Below are 20,613 nucleotides of genomic sequence, written 5' to 3'. Positions count from 1 at the left end.
CATTTTCAATTCAACTTAAAAAAAAAAAAAACATGACCGAAGAAGAACTTAAAGTATTAATAGCTCGTAGAGGTTTAATAAAAGGTAAAGTAACGCGAATCAAATCTTATGTAGAAAAATTCACCGCAAGCGATAATACTCGTACGTATCAAATTAGGTCTAGATTATTAAATTTGCGCGAAGCCTTTAGAGAATTTGATAATATTCAAAATCAGATAGAATTAATTGAGTCTAGCGAAAGACAAAACAAAGAGCGTGATGAGTTCGAAACCACCTATTATGATTTAGAGGCACACATGCAGCTTTTGATCGACGATGGATCAACGATCCCACCGTCAACCAGTAGTTCAGGTAGTAGTGATACCACTAATCAATCGCGAGTAATTAACCCGGTAAGGTTGCCCACATTGGAATTGCCGTCGTTTACGGGGAATTATTTGCAGTGGACCCCATTTTCAGACACCTTTAAATCGTTGATTCACGAAAGTCAGTTGTACAGTGATATCGAAAAGTTTCATTATTTAAAATCATGTTTAAAAGGCGATGCTCATAAAACTGTTGAAATGCTTAGCGTATCAGCTTCAAACTATAAGGTCGCGTGGGAATTGTTAGAAAAACGGTTCAATAATCAGCGGTTAATTATTCAAGAGCACGTGGTAGCTATTTTGAATACTCCACAAATAATTAAAAACTCAGCCTCTTCATTGCGCAAATTGTTAGACACCGTTAAAGTAAACATGGAAGCACTAAAGGTGCTTCAGCAAGATACCGAAAAGTGTGATATATTTGTTGTTCCCATTGTAGTGTCAAAATTTGATTTTCTTACAAAAAGGGAGTGGGAATCAGGTTTATCAAATCAGGTACCGTCATTGAAGGAACTGCTAGAGTTTTTAGAAAAACGAACCTTACTGTTAGAATCGTTAAATTCACATGACATGGCAAATCATAAAGTTCAAAATACCTCGAATTTTCATAAGCATTTCGCGAAATCAAATAACAACGTTACTAAAACTACTGCATGCAACACAGGTCTAAGCAATGATAATAAGGATACGTTAAAATGTTTTTTGTGTCAGCAATCTCATACGTTATACCATTGTTACAAATTTCTTGCATTGCCCATAATGGAAAGATTAAATAAGGTCAGATTATTAAAGCTTTGTCAGAACTGTTTTAGAAGAAACCACACAGTCGATAAATGCAAGGCAAGTTTATGCAAATTTTGCAATGAGAGGCATAATTCTTTATTACATATTGATTATCCCGCTACAACTAGCGATAATAACTCCAACAGTCATTCGGTTGTTTCACATTCAATGAGTAAGGAATCCAGTACTCAGGCCTTATTGTCAACAGCGATTGTACTAGTTTCAAGTGCAAAAAACACTTGGGTAAAATTGCGAGCTCTACTCGATGTGGGATCCCAACACAATTTTATATCTGAAAAGGCGGTAAAACTTTTAGGGCTTGAAACTAAGAAAACTGATTGGGTCATCAATGGCATTGGCGATTGTCAAGGTAGAAGTCGTGATGCATGCGAAATTATCGTTAAATCTGTTTATGATGATTCGCCAAACTATGAAGTACAATGTTTAGTTTTGCGTAAAATTACTAATAATTTGCCATTAATCTCTTTGGAGAAATGCCATTTAGAAATTCCGTCTAATTTAAACCTGGCCGATGTAGAATTTTTCAAAACGGGTGAAATAGATCTTTTATTAGGAGTAGGCATTTTTTGGAAAATAATGAAAATGGGCCAAATAAAAACAACAAATGGTTCCCTACACTTCCAAGAATCTTCGCTTGGCTGGTTGGCAGGCGGCGATGTTCAATGTCATAATCCTTTACCCTTCTCGGTATGCCATTTGTCTCTTAATTCAATAGACCGACAAATTAAAAGGTTTTGGGAAATTGAGGAATGGCCTGCCAACGCAAATATTCCTTTCTCCGAAGAAGAGCGGAAATGTGAACAACACTTTATGAGTACCTATAAACGAAATGTAGACGGGCGGTTTATCCTAAAATTACCTTTCAAGGCGTCGTCCGAAAGATTAGGAACATCTGCAGAGGTAGCCATAAAACGATTTGCGGCACTTGAAAGAAAGTTTATTAACGACCCTCTTTTAAAAGAGCGTTACAGGTCATTTATGGAAGAGTATGAACAGTTAAAACACATGGAACCAATACCATTAGCATCAATAACTGATTCAAATTGTTTTTATTTACCTCATCACGCAGTGGTTCGCGAAACTCGGGAATCTGTCAAAATCCGAGTCGTATTCGATGCCAGTTGTAAATCATCGAGTAATATCAGTCTGAATGATATACTAGCGGTGGGCCCAAAAATACAGGATGACCTAATTTCCATATTGCTAAGATTTAGATTCCACAGGTACGTAATTTCGAGCGACATTAACAAAATGTATAGACAAATATTAATAGCTCCGGAAGATAGACAATTTCAAAGAATAGTATGGCGTGAGGACGCACATAAGCCGTTACGCGTCTTTCAGTTAAATACAGTGACTTATGGCACCGCTTCGGCGCCATTTCTTGCGGTACGCTGTTTGCAACAGTTAGCCGATGAAAATCGTGAAATATACCCTAAGGTTTATCCAGTAATAGTACACGATTTTTACATGGACGATGTACTCACGGGGGCCGACACAATAGAAGAAGTTGTGAAAATTCGAGATCAATTAATACAGGTATTAACAAGCGGGGGTTTTGAACTAAGGAAATGGGCGTCGAACAACTCAAATATTTTACCTGATGATATTTCCCTGAATACTTCGGATACAAACGGTCAAAACAATGATTTTATCAGTTTTGATAAAGAGGGGGAGTCAAAAACTTTGGGTCTTTATTGGAATTGTAAACAGGATTCGTTAAGGTATAACATCAATTGTGATTATAGGTCGCATGAAAACTTCACAAAACGAAAAATACTATCAATTGTCTCCAAAATATTCGATCCTTTAAACCTGGTTGGCCCAGTTTCTGTAAAGGCCAAGTTAATTATTCAAAAATTATGGGAGTTAAAATTAGGGTGGGATGAAACAATTCCCTCTGAAACTATGACTATTTGGCTACAATTATTAAAAGAATTACCTATTTTAAATAGTTGCTTAACTCAGCGTAGTGTAATCGACAAATACCCGTATTGTCTTATCGAAATTCATGGTTTTTGCGACGCTTCGCAACGTGCCTATGGAGCCTCTCTCTATGTACGTACCATCGCCGCGGACGGTACGATTTCGTGTAACTTGTTATGCAGCAAATCAAGGGTTGCACCATTACGCACAATAACCATCCCGCGGCTCGAATTATGTGCAGCATTATTACTATCGAGGCTGACGAATACCGTGATTAAAAATTTAAGACTGTCAATCAATTCTGTTTTTTACTGGACAGATTCTACTATAGTACTGGCATGGTTAGCAACCTCGCCATCGACGCTGAATACCTTTGTCGCTAATCGAGTAAGCGAAATCCAAAATTTATCCACTGTGGATACATGGCAACATGTAAACACAAAGGATAACCCAGCCGACATAATATCGCGAGGAGCTTATCCCAGTGAGCTTCTCAAGTGTGATTTATGGTTTCACGGACCGTATTGGTTAAGGGAATCGTCAGAAAATTGGCCAAAACCGCACCTACAACCTACCGAAGTACCTGAATTAAAGGGCGTTGCACTCATATCCGGAAACAATTTTGAAGTTCCAATTTTAACACGATATTCCTCCATCTCAAAATTAAAAAGAGTAATGGCCATGTGTTTAAGATTTATTCATAATTGTAGAAATAAGCATGACAGACGGACAGGTTCGTTGTCGCTGTTAGAATTGACGCAAGCATTTCTAGTCATTTTGCATCTTGTACAAGGTATAGAGTTTCCACAAGAACTAATTAATCTAGGTACTAAAGGACAAGTGCGTTCTAATAGCAAATTAAAAACATTAAATCCATTTCTGGATAAATCGGGATTAATCAGGGTAGGTGGCAGGCTGCGTAATTCGAACATTCAATTTGATCAAAAATTTCCGATTGTGCTTCCAAAACATCATATAACGCGGTTAATTATAAAGGAAGAACACTTGATACAACTACATTCGGGACCAACAGCCACCTTATCGGCAGTAAGACAAAGATTTTGGCCACTCGCAGGTAAAGACCTGGTCCGTCAGGTAATACACAATTGTACCATTTGCGCTAGATTTAAGGCGAAACAGGTAACTCCAATAATGGGTGACCTACCATCCGTGCGTATTACTCCAGCCAGGCCATTTTTAAATAGCGGCCTAGATTATGCGGGACCTCTTATCATAAAAGATGGTAAAACACGCAACAAAAAAACTCTCAAAGCTTACATCGCGCTCTTTGTTTGTATGTCGACTAAGGCTGTTCATTTAGAATTAGTTTCAGAGCTAACTACAGCAAATTTTCTGGCGGCATTAAAGCGATTTGTGTCTCGTAGGGGCGTAGCATCTAATATTTATTCAGATAATGCTACTAATTTTGTCGGGGCTCACAATGAACTCCAAATCATGTTCAAGCAGCGTAAAGTTAGTAACGACATAGAAACATTTTTAGAAACCAAAAATATTAAATGGCACTTCATTCCTGCCCGGGCGCCTCACTTTGGAGGCATTTGGGAAGCAGGAATTAAATCTGCTAAATATCATTTAAAGCGAATAGTTGGTCCCTCGGTTTTGACTTTTGAGGAGATGTCTACTGTCTTGGCATGTATAGAGGCGTGCCTGAATTCGCGCCCCTTGTGCCCGCTTTCGGCGGATCCTAACGACTTGGACGTACTCACACCGGGCCATTTTTTGATCGGGTCACCCCTAACCTCGATTCCGGAGCCAGACCTCATTGACGTCAAGACCAATCGGCTCACTCGCTGGCAACTCGTGGAGCAGATGCGGCAACACTTTTGGAGGCGCTGGTCGAAGGAATATTTGAGTACCTTGCAGAATCGGACCAAATGGAGCCAACAAGGATCTGCCAGGTTGATGCCGGGAAGTCTGGTCCTGCTAATGGACACCACAGCCCCACTCACGTGGAAGCGGGGCCGCGTCACCGAGCTACATCCAGGGAAGGACGGCGTCACCAGGGTGGTCTCCGTCAGGGTGGACCACAAGATCGTCAAACGTGCGGTGCGAACATTGTGTGTGCTACCATGTGCTCGGGAGTGATTTATGGCCATTTTGCGTTAGCAGTGAAAGTGATCAACAATTCTGCACGAACAATTATTTGTATTCACTGTTACATTTTTTTTTATTGTTTACTGGAATGTATATTCCATTTGGAACTTATTGTATTTGTTACATTAATCGACATTTATTGTAATATTTTAAAACTTTACACTTTTGAAACCTACGCTTCAAGGGGGCCGGGATGTTGAGACGGAAACCGGGTACCTACCCCCACCTTCGAACGACAGGGACGGGCCTCTCGCAAGGGACAGGGTCCGAACAAATTTCATAGCATTTTAAGACATTGTAACACGAGGTTCAATAAAGAGTGTTAGTGGCATCTACGGCCTTTTTCTTTTCTGCTGAGCCTCATAGCTCGTGGCAGATGGTCCTTCGAATATTATACAAAACAGGCTTCCTCCCTTTTATTAACTACCAAACCAACTATTTTAAACTAGCTCTTACTACGTGTTTACAATCACAAAAACACATTCAGACTGACGCTACACCATGCCGCCCTTTGTCTCTACCATGGCCGACTAGTATAAAGATTATGGCCTGTCCAAAGGAATGCCAAAGGTACCATACGTGCTGCCATCTATTAATAATTCAAAAACGACAAAAGAATTATTAACGCTTTTTGAAAGGCACAAAGCCATTCATACCGAAACAAACCACCATTACACGTTTTGAAATCCCATAATGTCAAGTCAAATTAAAATTTTGCTAAATTATTAAGTGTAATTATTAATAGATGGCAACACGTATGGTACCTCTTGGACAGGCCATAATCTTTATACTAGTCGGTCATGTCTCTACCAACCCTCTAACTAAAATCCTCTAGTGCTACGTGCATATTTGGTTGCCTATGTTTAACGATTTCTTTTTTTTTGTTCTTGAATTTTTTTCTCTTTCAAATTCAGATTATCTAAATGTGATTTCGCGCCGCTGTTAATTAATTTCAGCGCGAAAATTTTGATTTAAATTCGGTCACCACATTGTATAACAATATTTTACAATTTAACATTGAAACTGTATAAGCGAATGCTCTGAAATCGTGCAATCGATTCTAGAAAGCATGGCTAATCGTTAATCAAAATTTATTCGTTTATGGCCTCCCCAAAAAATGATGACGTCATCTTACAAACTTCCCTATTTAATGTTCTTCAAATGTATGAGTTTTCACTAGACGCTACATTTTTGGAAATAAGCACGAGTGTGCTTAATTAATTAATCCTCTCCCAGTACTGAGGAGACAAAATCAACCAAATTTCATTTTTTTAACACAAATTCTTTAATGGTTTTTCTTAAAATTCAAGCATGCATACTGAGAAACACATTTTCCAGTTGGTTATCGGCTTTAAATATATTTTATACTGTCTGCATTTGTATGGACCACGTCCCCCTGGAAATTATTGGACCCTTGCGGCGCCACTGGTTGTCACTTTATAGAGGTTATCTTATCATAAAAGAAACTTGTAAAATCAAATTCTATAATTTTTCAAAGAAGCGGGCTTTTTTGGACCGTATCTCAAGGACAGTGGAAGTTCTGTTGAAATATCCAATTTTTTATTGCAAAAAAGGTAAACAATACAGGGTGATTATTTTATCTGTTCAACCCGTAATACTTTCTTGTAGGCAACGCATTAAACATATCAAAAGTAACTTCGATGAATTCTAATAACATTCGCTTTTGCAATTGCGGAGTAATGTTTGTTGTGTTCGATATTAGATAAAGTTAGAAAAGTCACGATTATCAACAATAAAAAAAAATAGAATTGACAGAGATGTTATGCTGTGTTGCCAGCAAGTGCTCACCGTTTTCGAAACGACTGGTTATTGGAAAACGTTTGGCAATACAGAATACCAAATTAAATTGGCTGACGATGTGCTTGTCGCTTTGTCATGACTTTGACGTCTCACATTACGCTAAGCGTTTTCAAAACCTTACGTTTTGGTTCTGAATTAGAGAATACGCGCCCTGTTCCGACATTGCCCATGAGCAGTAACTCAATTGCGGGTTTTAATTTTCTATCTGCGCGAGTGAAATTGTTTGATTTTAAATAAAAATAATCAATTCGGTTGAATATTTAATAAAAAATCGTCCTCTATGTCACGACGGTAAAATTTTAGTGAAAAATTTGGGGAGAGCTACCCTTGATTTATTAATAAAAAAAAGTCTTCGTGGCAAAACGAGAGACTTTCATAGATATTTTAATAGACGTAACACGTATAACAAATATCCGTGAATGTGCAGTTGTGAAAAAAATAATAAACAAAAGCTAGTGAGATCAGGTTTTCATTTAGACACCCGATAGATAACATGGTTGAGTTGATTATACAGGAAAATTCATGTCTGTCATTGCAAATTTTGACATTTTTACAGTACTACTTTTTTGCCGTTTTTCAGTCGAATGTATAATAACAAAAAATGAATAACAAAGAAGTAGTGGAAACAAATTCTGTTGAACCGCTTACCCCTTACAGTAAGCCTCGGGTGCAACTTAAAGGTGCAATAGATTCAGAAGCAGCAGCATCCAAAAAATCGTACCAACATTTTAAATTTTGCATTTATCACGTAAATGTTTTTTTTATTGTAGAAATTCTCCGACAGCGAGTACAAATGTTGAAGAAATAGATCGCAATCGATCGTACAACAAAATGTTACATTTTCCATAAAATAATGACCAACCTTTTTCAGTTATTTTCAAGAACGTATCGTATTATATTTGAATGATTTAGAAAGGGCAGAAGTCCTAAGAAGAGTAGAAGCACAGAAAAAAAGGGAGCATGAGACTGATTTTGAAGGTAGATATTACAAATTACGGAAACATGCCGTTCATTTTATTTACAATTCCGACGTTCACGGGATTAGATACCTAGGCGAAAAACGTACCACCTGTGAAAAGTAAGCTGTCTCGCAAAAATATTGCTGTAGTGTAACGTACCAACGTTGTGTTTCAGGATATTTTGGGGATGGGTTGTATGTCTAAGTTTGATAACATGTGCAATTTTGATAGTTTGGGTTATAATACAATTTGGACTCTCTTCTCCCATTATTCTTAGCTATAACTCTAACGATATTGACAATGCAGTACTTTATAATGTATTTCCATCTGTGACGATCTGCCCAGAGAATAAATTCGTTTACAATGCTTTTACTCCCGAGGAAATACAAAATATGCTTGTTAACCAAACCGTACCTCCGGGAAAGTCGTAAATGAAATTTATTTTGATTTTTGTCTTTATATTAAACAAAGTATTTTAGGCTAACTCTTGCACAGTATATAGTTCTCCTGTGTGCAGAGGAAAAGAAGGACTGGAATTTTGGTAGCACCATCTTGCACGACGACTTCTTTGAGCTAATAGATCAAGTAAGAAGTTTCCACCAGTGGTGGCTTCTCAGAGGAGGCAGGGGAGGCTGAGCCTCCTCTGTTTTTTGGGGCTGAGCTTCCTCTAATTTTTTCGATGAAAGAATTTGTATTTTTGTAGACATTTGTTACTTTTCAGAATATGTTGTTTGATTTAATTTACTTTCATCAGATATCAGGTTAAAATGTCGAAAAAAATTATATTTGCGCCCTTACAATCACAATTCACACCACTCCGCGTTTGGCTTCAGCGATAAAGGCTAGCCTCCGCCCAGAATGCATCTTACTATTGAGACCGCAACCTTGACGCATCGTCATTCGGTACTGCATTGGCTAAAACGTTGATCAGGGTGCCGCTTCAGGCCGCTAGCCTCCGGCTAGTTCATCTCTTTTCAGATCAAGTCGCACGGATAATTTTATCTCTTTCTTATTAATTGGAGCGATCGGGTGTAAATTGGAAAAACATTGAGGTAGTTTCGCGTGCTCTCTATTCAGTGGTGAGTGGTGTTTAGACTTTAGTACCTACGTAAAGCCTAAGGTGTTTTTTGTATCATTTATTTGCGTTTTATTTCTGATCGATAAAAACAGCTGGTATTATCGGCATATTAATATTACTTATACTTAACGAGAATGAGCAACGAACATAATTCAGTCTCATGTGCAGATACTTAAATTATCTATTAAAAAATGAATTTAGTAGCTTTGATTGTAATACAAAGATCGCTATAAAACAAAAGGGGAGACCAACACCACCACTGCCATTAATGGTAATGACAGGTAAAAAGCAAAACAGAGCATTTCATGAAAATAATTATAATAAAACTAAATGGTTAACGGCTTCGGTTTTTTAAGAAACAAATTATACTGCTGGAATTGTGTATTATTCACAAGTGATAAATTTTCCGTTTGGGATAAAACAGGCTATAATAATTTACAAAATTTGTCATGAGCAATAGAAAGGCATGAAAAATCACAGGAACACATATTTTCTTCTACTACTTTAGATTCCGCTCATAAGAGGGATATTGAGAACTATAACGAGAAAGTTGGTAAAAATAAGGCAATTTTGAAAAGACTAATCGATGCAATAGTTTATCTATCAACGCAGGAGTGTTCTTTTCGTGGGCATGACAAAAAAAAAATTATTCAGATAATGAAAGATATAAAAAGTAGTGCTTTTCAAATTTGAGCCTCCTCTGAAGAAAACTTCACGAGCCGCCACTGGTTTCCACCCCCACGTAATGTAACAAAACTTGATTTCTTCTTTTCAACTAGATATATCAACCTCTTGACGAAATTTTTTTAACCTGTGACATTTTTGGAACACGACACAAGTGTTCGGAATTATTTTTTCCAACTTTAACAGACGTGGGAATTTGTTACACATTTAATATGAGGACCCGAGAAGATTTTTTTACCAGTGAAGTGTATAATCATCGAAACTTTTATAAAAGCAAACCCACAATGGGGTGGACAGAAGATGACAAGCCTCTCAGATTGGACACCTATCCTAATCGTGCCTTACTGTTTGGTAATCACAACGGTCTCCGAGTAGTTTTAAAAGCGAATAAATTACAAGAAACTTTTAAGTGCAAATCAGTGTATACTGGTTTCAAAGTTTGTGTCTTATGTTCTGTTTGTAGTTTTTAAGTACTGATTTATATTCAAGGTTATAATACATCGTCCAATTGACATACCACATCCATCGAAGTATTATTTTTTGGTTCCACGGAATAAGTTTGTGACTGTGGTGGTCGATTTACATAAGATTGCAACGCATGAAAGAGTGTTGAAAATGCCACCTTCTTACAGGAAATGTTACCGTCCTTATGAAAAACCTCTGAAGTACTTTACACAATATACTAATAAAAACTGTTACCTTGAGTGTAGGACAGAAATGATGTTAAAACGTTGCAATTGTACGGAGTTTTACATGCCAAGTATAATAATAGCTTCTGATTTTTCGTTAAACTTTGCGATACCTATGTTTTTAGGGAAGAAAAATACTCCGATCTGTGGTGCAGATAATATTGTTTGTGCAAAACGATCAAGAGGTTTAAAAATAAGAAATGTGATTGTCTGTGCAAACTTAATTAAAGTTTTCAGATGAACTTAGAATATTAGAATCACAGGCCAGCTATCAAAAAAAAGAAACCACCTATTGTGATTGTCTCCCCAGGTGTACATCTTATTTGTATCTCAATAGTTTTACTGAAGGTACTTGGAATTGGAAAGATTATTATGAAAATCAATGGTATGAAACATTTTTCAACGAAACAGGAGGATTCAACACTACCACGTATGTATTTAATTAATAATAATTGTACACGATATTGAAACCGAAATATCTGATTGGAGTATTTTTGAAAAAACAAAATCGCAATTTTTTGTAGTGTGCAGGTGACGTTTGTTATAAATCTAAATGTTAACCCAAAATTATTTATTTAAAAAGAGTAGGTAAGTTATTTGTTGTGCTAAACAAAATTACGATGAAGTAAATCCTGTTTTTCGAAGAAAAAAAGATCTGGGGCCGGTTTATGGAAAGTAAATTAAATATTTTTTCTCCAACCGTCACAAAATATGACATTGTTTAACTCATGTTTAACTGTAAATCGTCTGAAAACTTGACGTTCCCGTTATTACGAGAAAATTTCGCCACATTTTCTGCTAGGACTAAAAATAGTAACTTATAATCCTAGCAGAAAAAATATCTAAATTTTTATCAGAAGAATAGCAAGTAAAATCTGAAATTATTTATTTATATTAATATTAAATGTGCAATTTGAACAACTGTGCAAAATAAATAAGCTGTCAGAACTAGAACTTGTATCATTCTTGGAATAGTCCACAACATTTTTATTAATTATTAAATTACTGACAGAAGTATCAGAGGAAACATTGACATTTTGTAGAGAATACAAAGTTTCAGTAGCGTTAGAATAAGTCTCAGCATTTTGATTTGAAAGCTTGTGACATCAGATACGAGCATTGTGGGTATATCAGATAGCAATATTTTCTTGGCAATAGTTTCTTTGCTGAAACGTGATTCCTCAATATATCCCTCTGCAATTGTGCTGCATCTCCAACCTCCGTGTCTTTTAAGACACGTCAGGTCACCCCCCTGCGTCCCCAAGAAGTGTGGCAAAAGATATTCGCATTTAGTGTCCTGTGTATTCTTTCCAATTTTATAGTTTTAAGAATTTTGCTATTTCCGGAGGTACGGCACTGATTTTCTGAATAGCGACAACTACCTGATGACATTTTCCATTAATATTGTTACGTTGATCGGTGAATAAAATCGGCGTGGGTAAAACTCAACAATTCTATTTCTCAGTAACTCCAATTTACACGATTATGTACCGAATAATTCCGACACTAACTGTTCCCGACGGTGGTTCCCCATTTAAACAGGCGCGCGGTCCTTCTCGAAAGTCTCCGTCATCACTTCTAGGCTTGTTTTGGAACACCCATCGCGACATCCGCTTCCAGGCTTTTCTCCGGCCGGCGTCATCGATAATGAGTCATCATCGCCGTAGGCGTCGTACCGGGGCGGCGTATGGGTTTATTTTGTAACAATATATTATAAACACAATCGTCGTTCTTCAATATTTGGAGGCCGCAGAGCAACATACTTTCGAAAAAAACCGCAGATAATTCTCTCCCGAAACCGTAAATGAGCGGGACTTTTTGGTTTTAGTTTGATGAACTTTAATTAGCAAAGCTGATTTTACATCGTCAATGTCATTAATTTTAAATTGATCAGTTCATATGAACTCATTTTTATGAAAATTTCACAAACTCAACACTAATATGGAAAATGGCTACATCTGTTCTTGCTATTTATTTTATTATTCAATTTAATTCTAACCGAGCGAATAGGGCTAAACTTCCCGATTCCAATTTTTTTTTATCTAGGTTGGAGAAAAAATACCATTCGGACTAAAGTGACAAAGTTCGTCCAAAAATGTTGCACTTCTATTAATCCTAATATCCTAATCTACTTGGTTTCTATAAATGATTATAGGGTTGAAGTAGGTCATGAATATACGTGCCGCCTTTCAGATTTGAACTTTACTAAATGCCCAAAGACGCATAACAAAGACCACACGCATCTGTATAACTGGTTGCCTAAATGTTTCATAAAGAAATGAACTTATTGCGGTTAAAAATTACATTAAATGTTGAAAAATGTTCTGTAAGTCTTTCGTCTATTAATGCATTGATAAATCATAAGTACAGATACATTTTAAATGGGATTTATTTTCTGCACAATTTCGAGATTAAAACGTTTGTCTCTATCTAGGGTAAGAAATCAATAAGGATTCATAAACTAAAACTGTAGGAGTAGGAGTATATTATTTTATATAATTTAATCAACACAACAGACGAGAGAATAGAGAATGCTTAAAAATTAAAGATGTCTTCGTACCTGAATGTTTGTGTCAATCACAATTTATGTTGTACGTTTCATTAAATTTAAGTCTTAAGACTTGTAACGACTTCTCAGCATTTAGAAGTACAGTAAGAACCACGAATATAAATTGTTAAATAAATTATTAAGGAACTGTTTTCAAAATTTCACAAGGAATTTTAACCCAGATTGTTACTGTTTTGTTATGTAGAGTATATATTTTGTAACTAGTTACGAAAAGTAAACCATTTCATAACGTTGTGAAAAATGACACTTCTTATGCCAAAATTGCTTAGAAAAACATTCTTTCGTTATTTTATAGTGATGAATTATCTCTTCTAACTATTTACTTCAAGAAGCCGTTTTTCATCTCCGTCATTAGAAACGAATGGGGTGGAATACCAGAATTAATTTCGAATATTGGAGGCTTTTCGAGTTTTTTTACAGGAATGTCTATGGTGTCGGGCGTGGAACTAATTTATTTTTTTACTATACGACTTCTTTGTAACAAGATCAAGTATGGCATGTGGCTGAAATATTAGGAAGGTATAATTTTAAATGTAGGTATGTGTTATACTAATGGTAGAAAATGCTTAATTACATTATAACAATTTTTTTAGTAATTTGCTGGAAATGAAAATTTAAGTGCATACAACTGATTCAAGATCTGTGTATTATTTCAAGCTGAATGTATAACTGCAGTATCAAGTTCTCTTTCTTGAGAGAGTCATGAATAAAAATATTGTCATTTTGATTAGCACCAATCTGGTTGTATTATTAAAAATACATTAGATTAGAATATTTTTGAATTATATACTGCTATAGATTTCAACCTATTGTGAAATATTCATTCATTCTTTCTGAAATTTCGTCTGTGTTGTTAAGATGAGAGTTATTTGTACAGTTGAAAAGTACTACACTTGTCTAAAATTTCGTTTTTGTGAACTACTCTGAAATTGAAGTTTCTAAAATGTCACTGAAAACACTGTCGCAGAGCCGAAATTTTTACCTCAACAAGAGTTAATACTTTTATTCATAATCGGTTAGTAAGTCTGAAAGTGAGCTATTACATACTTCAGTTCAATCTCAAGGGTGCAAAGTGACATATGTCACTTATCTATCACTTTCCACTTAACAGATGGAAGTAACATCACAGGAATGGAATACTTTCGGCCTCGGTATGTCATATACTAGCTACAATCCAATCTGTCGTGTATGCAACGAAGAAACACATTCTTCGTGAGTGTCCAGCGCTATCCTCTTACAGGCAATCCATACTAGGGGACATCTGGCCTAGTATGGCAAAAATTATGGAGTTCCCACGTCCTGCATTACTCAAGTACATTCACGAAGTTGGGGGGCTTGACGAATAGAGGAACGAGAAGACCCTGATATGGAGCTGGGGAAGGCATAATGGGCCCAAAGGCGAGGCTGGCTACGATTAGCCCCCATATAATTAAAATCCAGAAAATCCAGAATCCTCCGTGTCACTTCGTAGAAGATGTCATTGAATGGAGTTAAAGCCAACTAATTCCAATTGTTGTGATTTGACGCTATTTTCTAATATTTCCCCCACCCCGTGCGCACGCATCGGGGGTGTCTTGTTCATTTTCATTCTAGTTTTAAGTTAGTACTGTAAGAGAGTTAGGAAATACAACATTGGTCGAAAGTACCCCGTGACTTAATTCTCCAGTGCTCCAACAGAACTGCTTGTAAAAGCACAAGCAGTTGGGAATCAACAAATATTCCCCAACATATTAATTGGTCCTTCGAGCCGGATATTCGATTCGGTTTATAATCATCAAAAACACACCGACGTCGATCAACTTCAGCGTGATACGGCGTGGAGGCAGCGAGGAGCTCCGTGGACATCATCAGCAAAGGCGAGGTCAGTCCTATATTCCCATTCCTATTAAGTTCATGCGTGCTCTTTGTCATTGCCAATTTAGTGTCACATACACCTATTGTTTCATCTTTCTTTCGCTAAATTAGTAAAAAGTAATAAGTTAAATTCGTTAATTATGACTAATGCGGACGAAATCAAGGCCCTCAAAGCTAAGAGAGCCAATGTTAGACGAAAACTTACTCGGTTCATTAATTTTGTAAATCAAGAAGAAAACAAAAATAAACGCGACGAAATTAGTGTGCGATTGCAAGGTATATATTCATTATTGCAAGAATTTGAGGATTATCATACGCAAATACATGTCTTTGATGAAACGCAAGCGACAGAAGATGAGCTTAATAATTTCGAAGACGATTATTATCAAATAATTAGCGAGGCAAAAAATGCAATTAACAGCAGTACCGATTCTAGTAACGGCAGCGCAGTTTCAGCTAACGTAAAATTACCGGACATCCAACTGCCCACTTTTACGGGTTTATTTACCGAGTGGATCAGCTTTCGTGATTCATACAAAACATTAATTCACGATAGTCAACTGAATCCAATACAAAAATTCCACTACCTGAAGGGCAGCCTAAAGGGAGAGGCGCAGCAAACTATAGCGCATTTGTCCCCGTCTACAGAAAATTATGAATCGGCGTGGTCATTATTGGTAAAGCGATACGAAAACAAACGGATAATAGTACAACATCATGTACGCGCCCTTTTTACGTTGCCCGCGATTAACAATAAAGATTCAAAGTCACTTAGGTCAATGTTACAGACTTTACACACAAATCTAAAGGCCCTAGAAAACATTAAACGTCCCACCGACCAGTGGGACGATTTGCTTATACATATGATAGCGGCAAAATTCGATCAACATACGACCGTCGCATGGGAAAGCACTCTTTCCAACGAAATTCCAAATATGGAATCAATGTTCCAATTTTTAACGCAGAGGTGCCAGATGTGGGAGGCATTTGAAGCTAACCACAGTTTCAAGTCAAGTTCAAATAGTTTTCAGAAGCTTAATAAAATTCCTAATAATCGTAGTTCCTCGCATTTAGTCAATTCCACCGTTAACCAACCCATATGCCCATATTGCAAACAATCACACAATATTTATAATTGTCAAGGTTTTTTGGACTTACCTGTAGAGCAGAGATATTCTGAAATTAAAAAACGTAAATTATGTGTAAACTGCCTTAGAGGTGGACATAAATTAGAAACCTGCGCCTCTAGTAATTGTAGAAAGTGCCATAAACGCCATAATTCCTTGTTGCATTTTGAAAACTCTTCAAGTGAATCAGAACCATCAACATCCTCATTAAAGGTTACCAGTAGCAATTGTGGGCAAATTCTTAACAAAAACATCACTCTTTCTACCGCAGTTATTAATGTTTTAGGTAAGAACGGTAAACAAGTGCAATTTCGCATATTGTTAGACAACGGGTCCGTCTCTAATTTTATCACTGAAAGAGCGGTTAAAATCTTAGGATTACAAAATTTACACAATATTAATTTGCCATTGATAGGAATAGGTTGCACTTCGTCTACTATTAAACAAGCTGTGAAGGTCAAAATTTCATCCATTTGTAACGCATTTGAGGCCAAATTAGATTTTTTAATTGTTCCCGAAATAACAGGTAACGTACCTTCTACAGAATTTCCGCCACTCGCCAATTTACCTCCAAATGTTAAGTTGGCCGACCCTATGTATAATGTGTCGCAACCGGTCGATCTCTTAATCGGTAACGAGATTTTTTGGGATCTCATGTGCATAGGTCAGATTCGACTTGGTAAACAAGGGCCAATATTACAAAAAACACATTTTGGTTGGATAGTGGGGGGCGCTGTCGCGGCTAGGTACAATCAGAAAACGGCCTCTTGTAACGTAATCAATGTATCCCTGGTTAATGAACTAAAAAAATTTTGGGAAATAGAAGAATTCGCGGAAGGTACACCTGTTAGTGGCAATGACCTGTGCGAAGAATACTTTCGGGAAGGTCTTTCCAGAAATGCAGACGGACGCTTTATAGTTAAATTACCCCTAATAAACGACCCTCCGAATATAAGTACTTCAAGGGACCGCGCGTTAAAATTGTTTTACAACTTAGAAAGGCGGATGCACAAAAATCCTCAATTGCTGAAACAATACTCAGAATTTATGGATGCTTATTTGTCGCTCGAACACATGTCTGAAATTCCAAACCCAGACAATTCAGGGTATTTTTTAAGCCATCACCCAGTTTATAATGAATCTTCTCCCACGACTAAACTGCGAGTAGTTTTTAACGCGTCTTTAAAAACCAGCAACAGTAAGTCAATAAATGACAACTTACTGACAGGGCCCAACTTACAACAGGACCTTTTCAGCATCTTGATTCGTTTTAGAACTCACAAAATAGTAATTACGGCCGACGTGCAAAAAATGTACCGTCAAATCTTGTTACATGATGACCATAAGAAGTACCAACAAATATTTTGGCGTCACAATACTAACGAACCGGTCAAGGTTTATCAATTAAACACCGTTACTTATGGGTTTGCTAGCTCTTCTTTTCTTGCCACAAGATGTTTAATAGAACTCGCCAATCAGTCAAAAATTCAATATCCCATAGCATCAGATTTAATTTATAACGATTTTTATGTCGATGATCTCATCACAGGGGCTGATACCATTGAACAAGCCTCACAATTGTTAACCGAAGTAAATTTCATTTTACAATCGGGATGTTTTCAATTGCACAAAATAAATTCCAACTGCCCCAGCTTAGTGAGTAATCTTCAGGTAAATATGCAAAGTACCGTGTCCTTGGACAAACAGCAACCCACAAAGACATTAGGGGTGCTTTGGCATAACGATACCGACACAATTACGTTCTCTACGAATGGTAAAATATCGTCCCAACCGCAAGTAACAAAGAGAGCAATTTTGAGTACCATCGCCAAGATTTTCGACCCACTCGGATTAGTATCACCCATAACCGTAACCGCTAAAATTATCCTACAGAAAATTTGGGCTTTGAAGATTAATTGGGACGAAAGCTTACCTGCCGATTTACATACAAGTTGGGAAAGTTTTGTTAAAAATTTCGGTGCGTTAGATAATATCTCAATACCGCGTAGAGTTATTCACACTTTGGAGGCTGTGCAGCTTCATGGGTTTTGCGACGCTAGCCAAAATGCCTACGGTGCCTGTGTATATTTGCGCACGAGGGATTCAATGGGTATTTATCGGGCCCATCTGTTATGCGCTAAGAGTAAGGTAGCTCCGTTACAATGTTTAACAATTCCACGTTTAGAATTATGCGCGGCCTTGTTATTAGCTCGTATGTTAGATAAGGTGACAAAGATTCTTAATGTGACGATTCGAGAAAAATTTTACTGGACGGATTCATCGATTGTTTTGTCGTGGATAAGTTTAAACCCCGCGACCTTAAAGGTTTTTGTCTCTCACCGCATCGCCGAAATACAGTCACTTTCGGCAGATGCTGATTGGCATTACGTACCGTCAAACAAAAACCCCGCCGATATTCTGTCACGGGGCTGTACTCCGTCTCGGTTAAATCAGTCGCTCCTATGGTGGCATGGACCCGAATTTCTTCAAACCAATACAGAGCACATCAATTTTACGGCTAAAGAACATCCGCAGTTAGTGATTCCCGAAATTAAGGCGGTTTGTTGTTTATCTATCGTTAATCAAAAGCCTGAGGATCCATTTCATTTACTACATAGATTTTCTTCATTGGTGAAACTTATCAGAGTCACTGCCTATATTTTGCGTTTTAAGCATAGCGTAACAAACAAGAAAAACACAATAAAGGGTTCTTTAACTTGTGAAGAATTGCAACGGGCCCACGATGTCGTAATCAAGAGCTTGCAATCCGAAGTTTTTGCGGAAGACCTGCACAATTTACGGCATCACAAACAACTTTCTAAAAACAGCAAAATTCTAAATTTAAACCCCTTCATAGATGAATTCGGACTCTTAAGAGTCGGCGATCGATTAAATAATTCGGAACTGTTACCTGATCAACAACATCAATTATTACTGCCCAAAAATCATCCAGTCACCAAGTTAATAATAAAAAAATATCACGATGAAAGCGCGCATTCGGGATGTCAAGCGACTCTATCTGCCTTACGACAAAAATATTGGCCCATTGCAGCTCGCGCAACCGTTCGCGGAGTGATATTTAATTGCCTAAAATGTTATCGTGTCAAACCCATTGTTTATCAACACTTAATGTCAAATCTTCCGAAGTCCCGAGTTACGCCTTCGCGGCCATTTAGTATATCCGGAGTGGACTATGCAGGTCCTTTTCTTATAAAAAATGGATATGGGCGTACCACCAAAACAGTCAAAGTCTACATTGTAATATTTGTCTGCTTTAGTACCAAAGCGGTTCACATTGAAATGGTTTGCGGGTGCTCATCCCTCACTTTCTTGAATACACTTAAGCGATTTATAGCACGCCGGGGTAAACCGAGTCATTTATACTCTGACAATGGCACTAACTTTGTAGGGTCTAATCGCCATCTGCATGAATTAAAGACATTATTTGAAAGTAGTGAGTTTAGATCGAGTGTAATAGATATCCTTAGCATTCAAAATATACAGTGGCATTTTATACCTCCACATTCCCCGCATATGGGTGGAATTTGGGAGGCTGCTGTCAAAACCGCCAAAGGTCATCTTAAGAGGGTTATAGGAAAAACATTATTAAATTTTGATGAAATGAGCACTTTGTTGGCAATGATCGAAAGCTGCATGAACTCACGTCCCTTAACCCCTCTTTCCAATGACCCGAATGATCTCAACGCCTTGACGCCCGGACACTTCTTGATTGGTGCCCCCCTGATCGCCGCTCCGGAACCCAACCTCGTGGACGTGCCCTGTAATCGCCTCACCCGTTACCAACTGGTGGAACAACTACGGCAACACTTTTGGCAAAGATGGTCTAGGGAGTACTTGCACACTTTACAACAGCGATGCAAGTGGAATCGTTTACCGGCCCGTCAACCTGCACCAGGAGATCTCGTCATCCTCAAAGAGGACAACACTCCACCGTTACAATGGCCCCTCGCTAGGATTACTGCATTACATCCCGGGCAGGACGGTCAATGCAGAGTGTTAAGTGTAAAAACTGTGCGCGGAGTGTATAAAAGGCCAATTACGAAAGTGTGTGCAGTGCCTTGTACAGACTGAATTAAATTTTATCTAATTTTAAATTCAGCGCGGGGAGCATGTTGTGATTTGACGCTATTTTCTAATATTTCCCCCACCCCGTGCGCACGCATCGGGGGTGTCTTGTTCATTTTCATTCTAGTTTTAAGTTAGTACTGTAAGAGAGTTAGGAAATACAACATTGGTCGAAAGTACCCCGTGACTTAATTCTCCAGTGCTCCAACAGAACTGCTTGTAAAAGCACAAGCAGTTGGGAATCAACAAATATTCCCCAACACCAATATTTACTTGAACCACGATGCCAGCCACGAAGAATGCGAAAATTTATTTCTAAAAGAGCAAAACAAAACAAAAAAATACGATGGAATGATTTCAGAATCATTGGAGTCGAACAAATCACGGAAGTTGTACTTTTTTGTATCAGTTTTTTTTTACTTGGATCAGAATCGCAATCTTATCAATGGATTCGAGTATCTGAAATAAACAAAATAAAGAAAGCAGCTAAAACCCCAAACAGATTCTCCAGAGGTAGTGTTTGGAATTATAATATA

The 20,613-nt window shown here is 37.5% G+C and overlaps 3 protein-coding genes across 4 annotated transcripts; all 3 read left to right on the top strand.

Annotated features, from left to right (window-relative positions):
- Nucleotides 1-32: 32 nt before the first annotated feature.
- LOC135131614 (uncharacterized) lies at nt 33-5,201 on the top strand. Its single transcript, XM_064059424.1, has one exon. The coding sequence runs from the start codon at nt 33-35 to the stop codon at nt 5,199-5,201; it is 5,169 nt and encodes a 1,722-aa protein (XP_063915494.1).
- Nucleotides 5,202-7,555: 2,354 nt separating this feature from the next.
- LOC135132139 (pickpocket protein 28-like) lies at nt 7,556-13,738 on the top strand. Of its 2 annotated transcripts, none has more exons than XM_064060108.1 (11): nt 7,556-7,748; nt 7,802-7,852; nt 7,903-8,109; nt 8,166-8,417; nt 8,470-8,575; nt 9,848-10,189; nt 10,242-10,512; nt 10,567-10,626; nt 10,679-10,871; nt 13,306-13,543; nt 13,604-13,738. In XM_064060108.1, the coding sequence occupies exons 1-10, from the start codon at nt 7,633-7,635 to the stop codon at nt 13,523-13,525; spliced, it is 1,818 nt and encodes a 605-aa protein (XP_063916178.1). In that variant the 5' UTR covers nt 7,556-7,632; the 3' UTR covers nt 13,526-13,543; nt 13,604-13,738. The 2 variants fall into 2 exon arrangements, with proteins under 2 accessions (XP_063916178.1, XP_063916176.1); XM_064060106.1 differs by having other exon boundaries at nt 13,306-13,547.
- Nucleotides 13,739-15,004: 1,266 nt separating this feature from the next.
- Nucleotides 15,005-20,083, top strand: LOC135131612 (uncharacterized). Its single transcript, XM_064059423.1, has one exon. The coding sequence runs from the start codon at nt 15,005-15,007 to the stop codon at nt 20,081-20,083; it is 5,079 nt and encodes a 1,692-aa protein (XP_063915493.1).
- Nucleotides 20,084-20,613: the final 530 nt, after the last annotated feature.

This window comes from Zophobas morio, unplaced genomic scaffold (genome assembly GCF_036711695.1).
Source record: "Zophobas morio isolate AGI-343-1 ecotype UQ-CSIRO unplaced genomic scaffold, CSIRO_AGI_Zmor_V1 ptg000021l, whole genome shotgun sequence".
Taxonomy (NCBI): Eukaryota; Metazoa; Arthropoda; class Insecta; order Coleoptera; family Tenebrionidae; genus Zophobas; species Zophobas morio.
Note: the sequence above shows the minus strand (reverse complement) of the source record. Positions and strands in the feature narration are given on the sequence as shown.

Coding starts and splice junctions, on each gene's coding strand:
- LOC135131614 (XM_064059424.1), top strand. CDS start 33: ATGACCGAAGAAGAACTTAAAGTATTAATAGCTCGTAGAGGTTTAATA.
- LOC135132139 (XM_064060108.1), top strand. CDS start 7,633: ATGAATAACAAAGAAGTAGTGGAAACAAATTCTGTTGAACCGCTTACC. Junction 8,576..9,847: donor TCTTTGAGCTAATAGATCAA/GTAAGAAGTTTC, acceptor CTTTTCAACTAG/ATATATCAACCTCTTGACGA. Junction 10,872..13,305: donor GGAGGATTCAACACTACCAC/GTATGTATTTAA, acceptor GTTATTTTATAG/TGATGAATTATCTCTTCTAA.
- LOC135131612 (XM_064059423.1), top strand. CDS start 15,005: ATGACTAATGCGGACGAAATCAAGGCCCTCAAAGCTAAGAGAGCCAAT.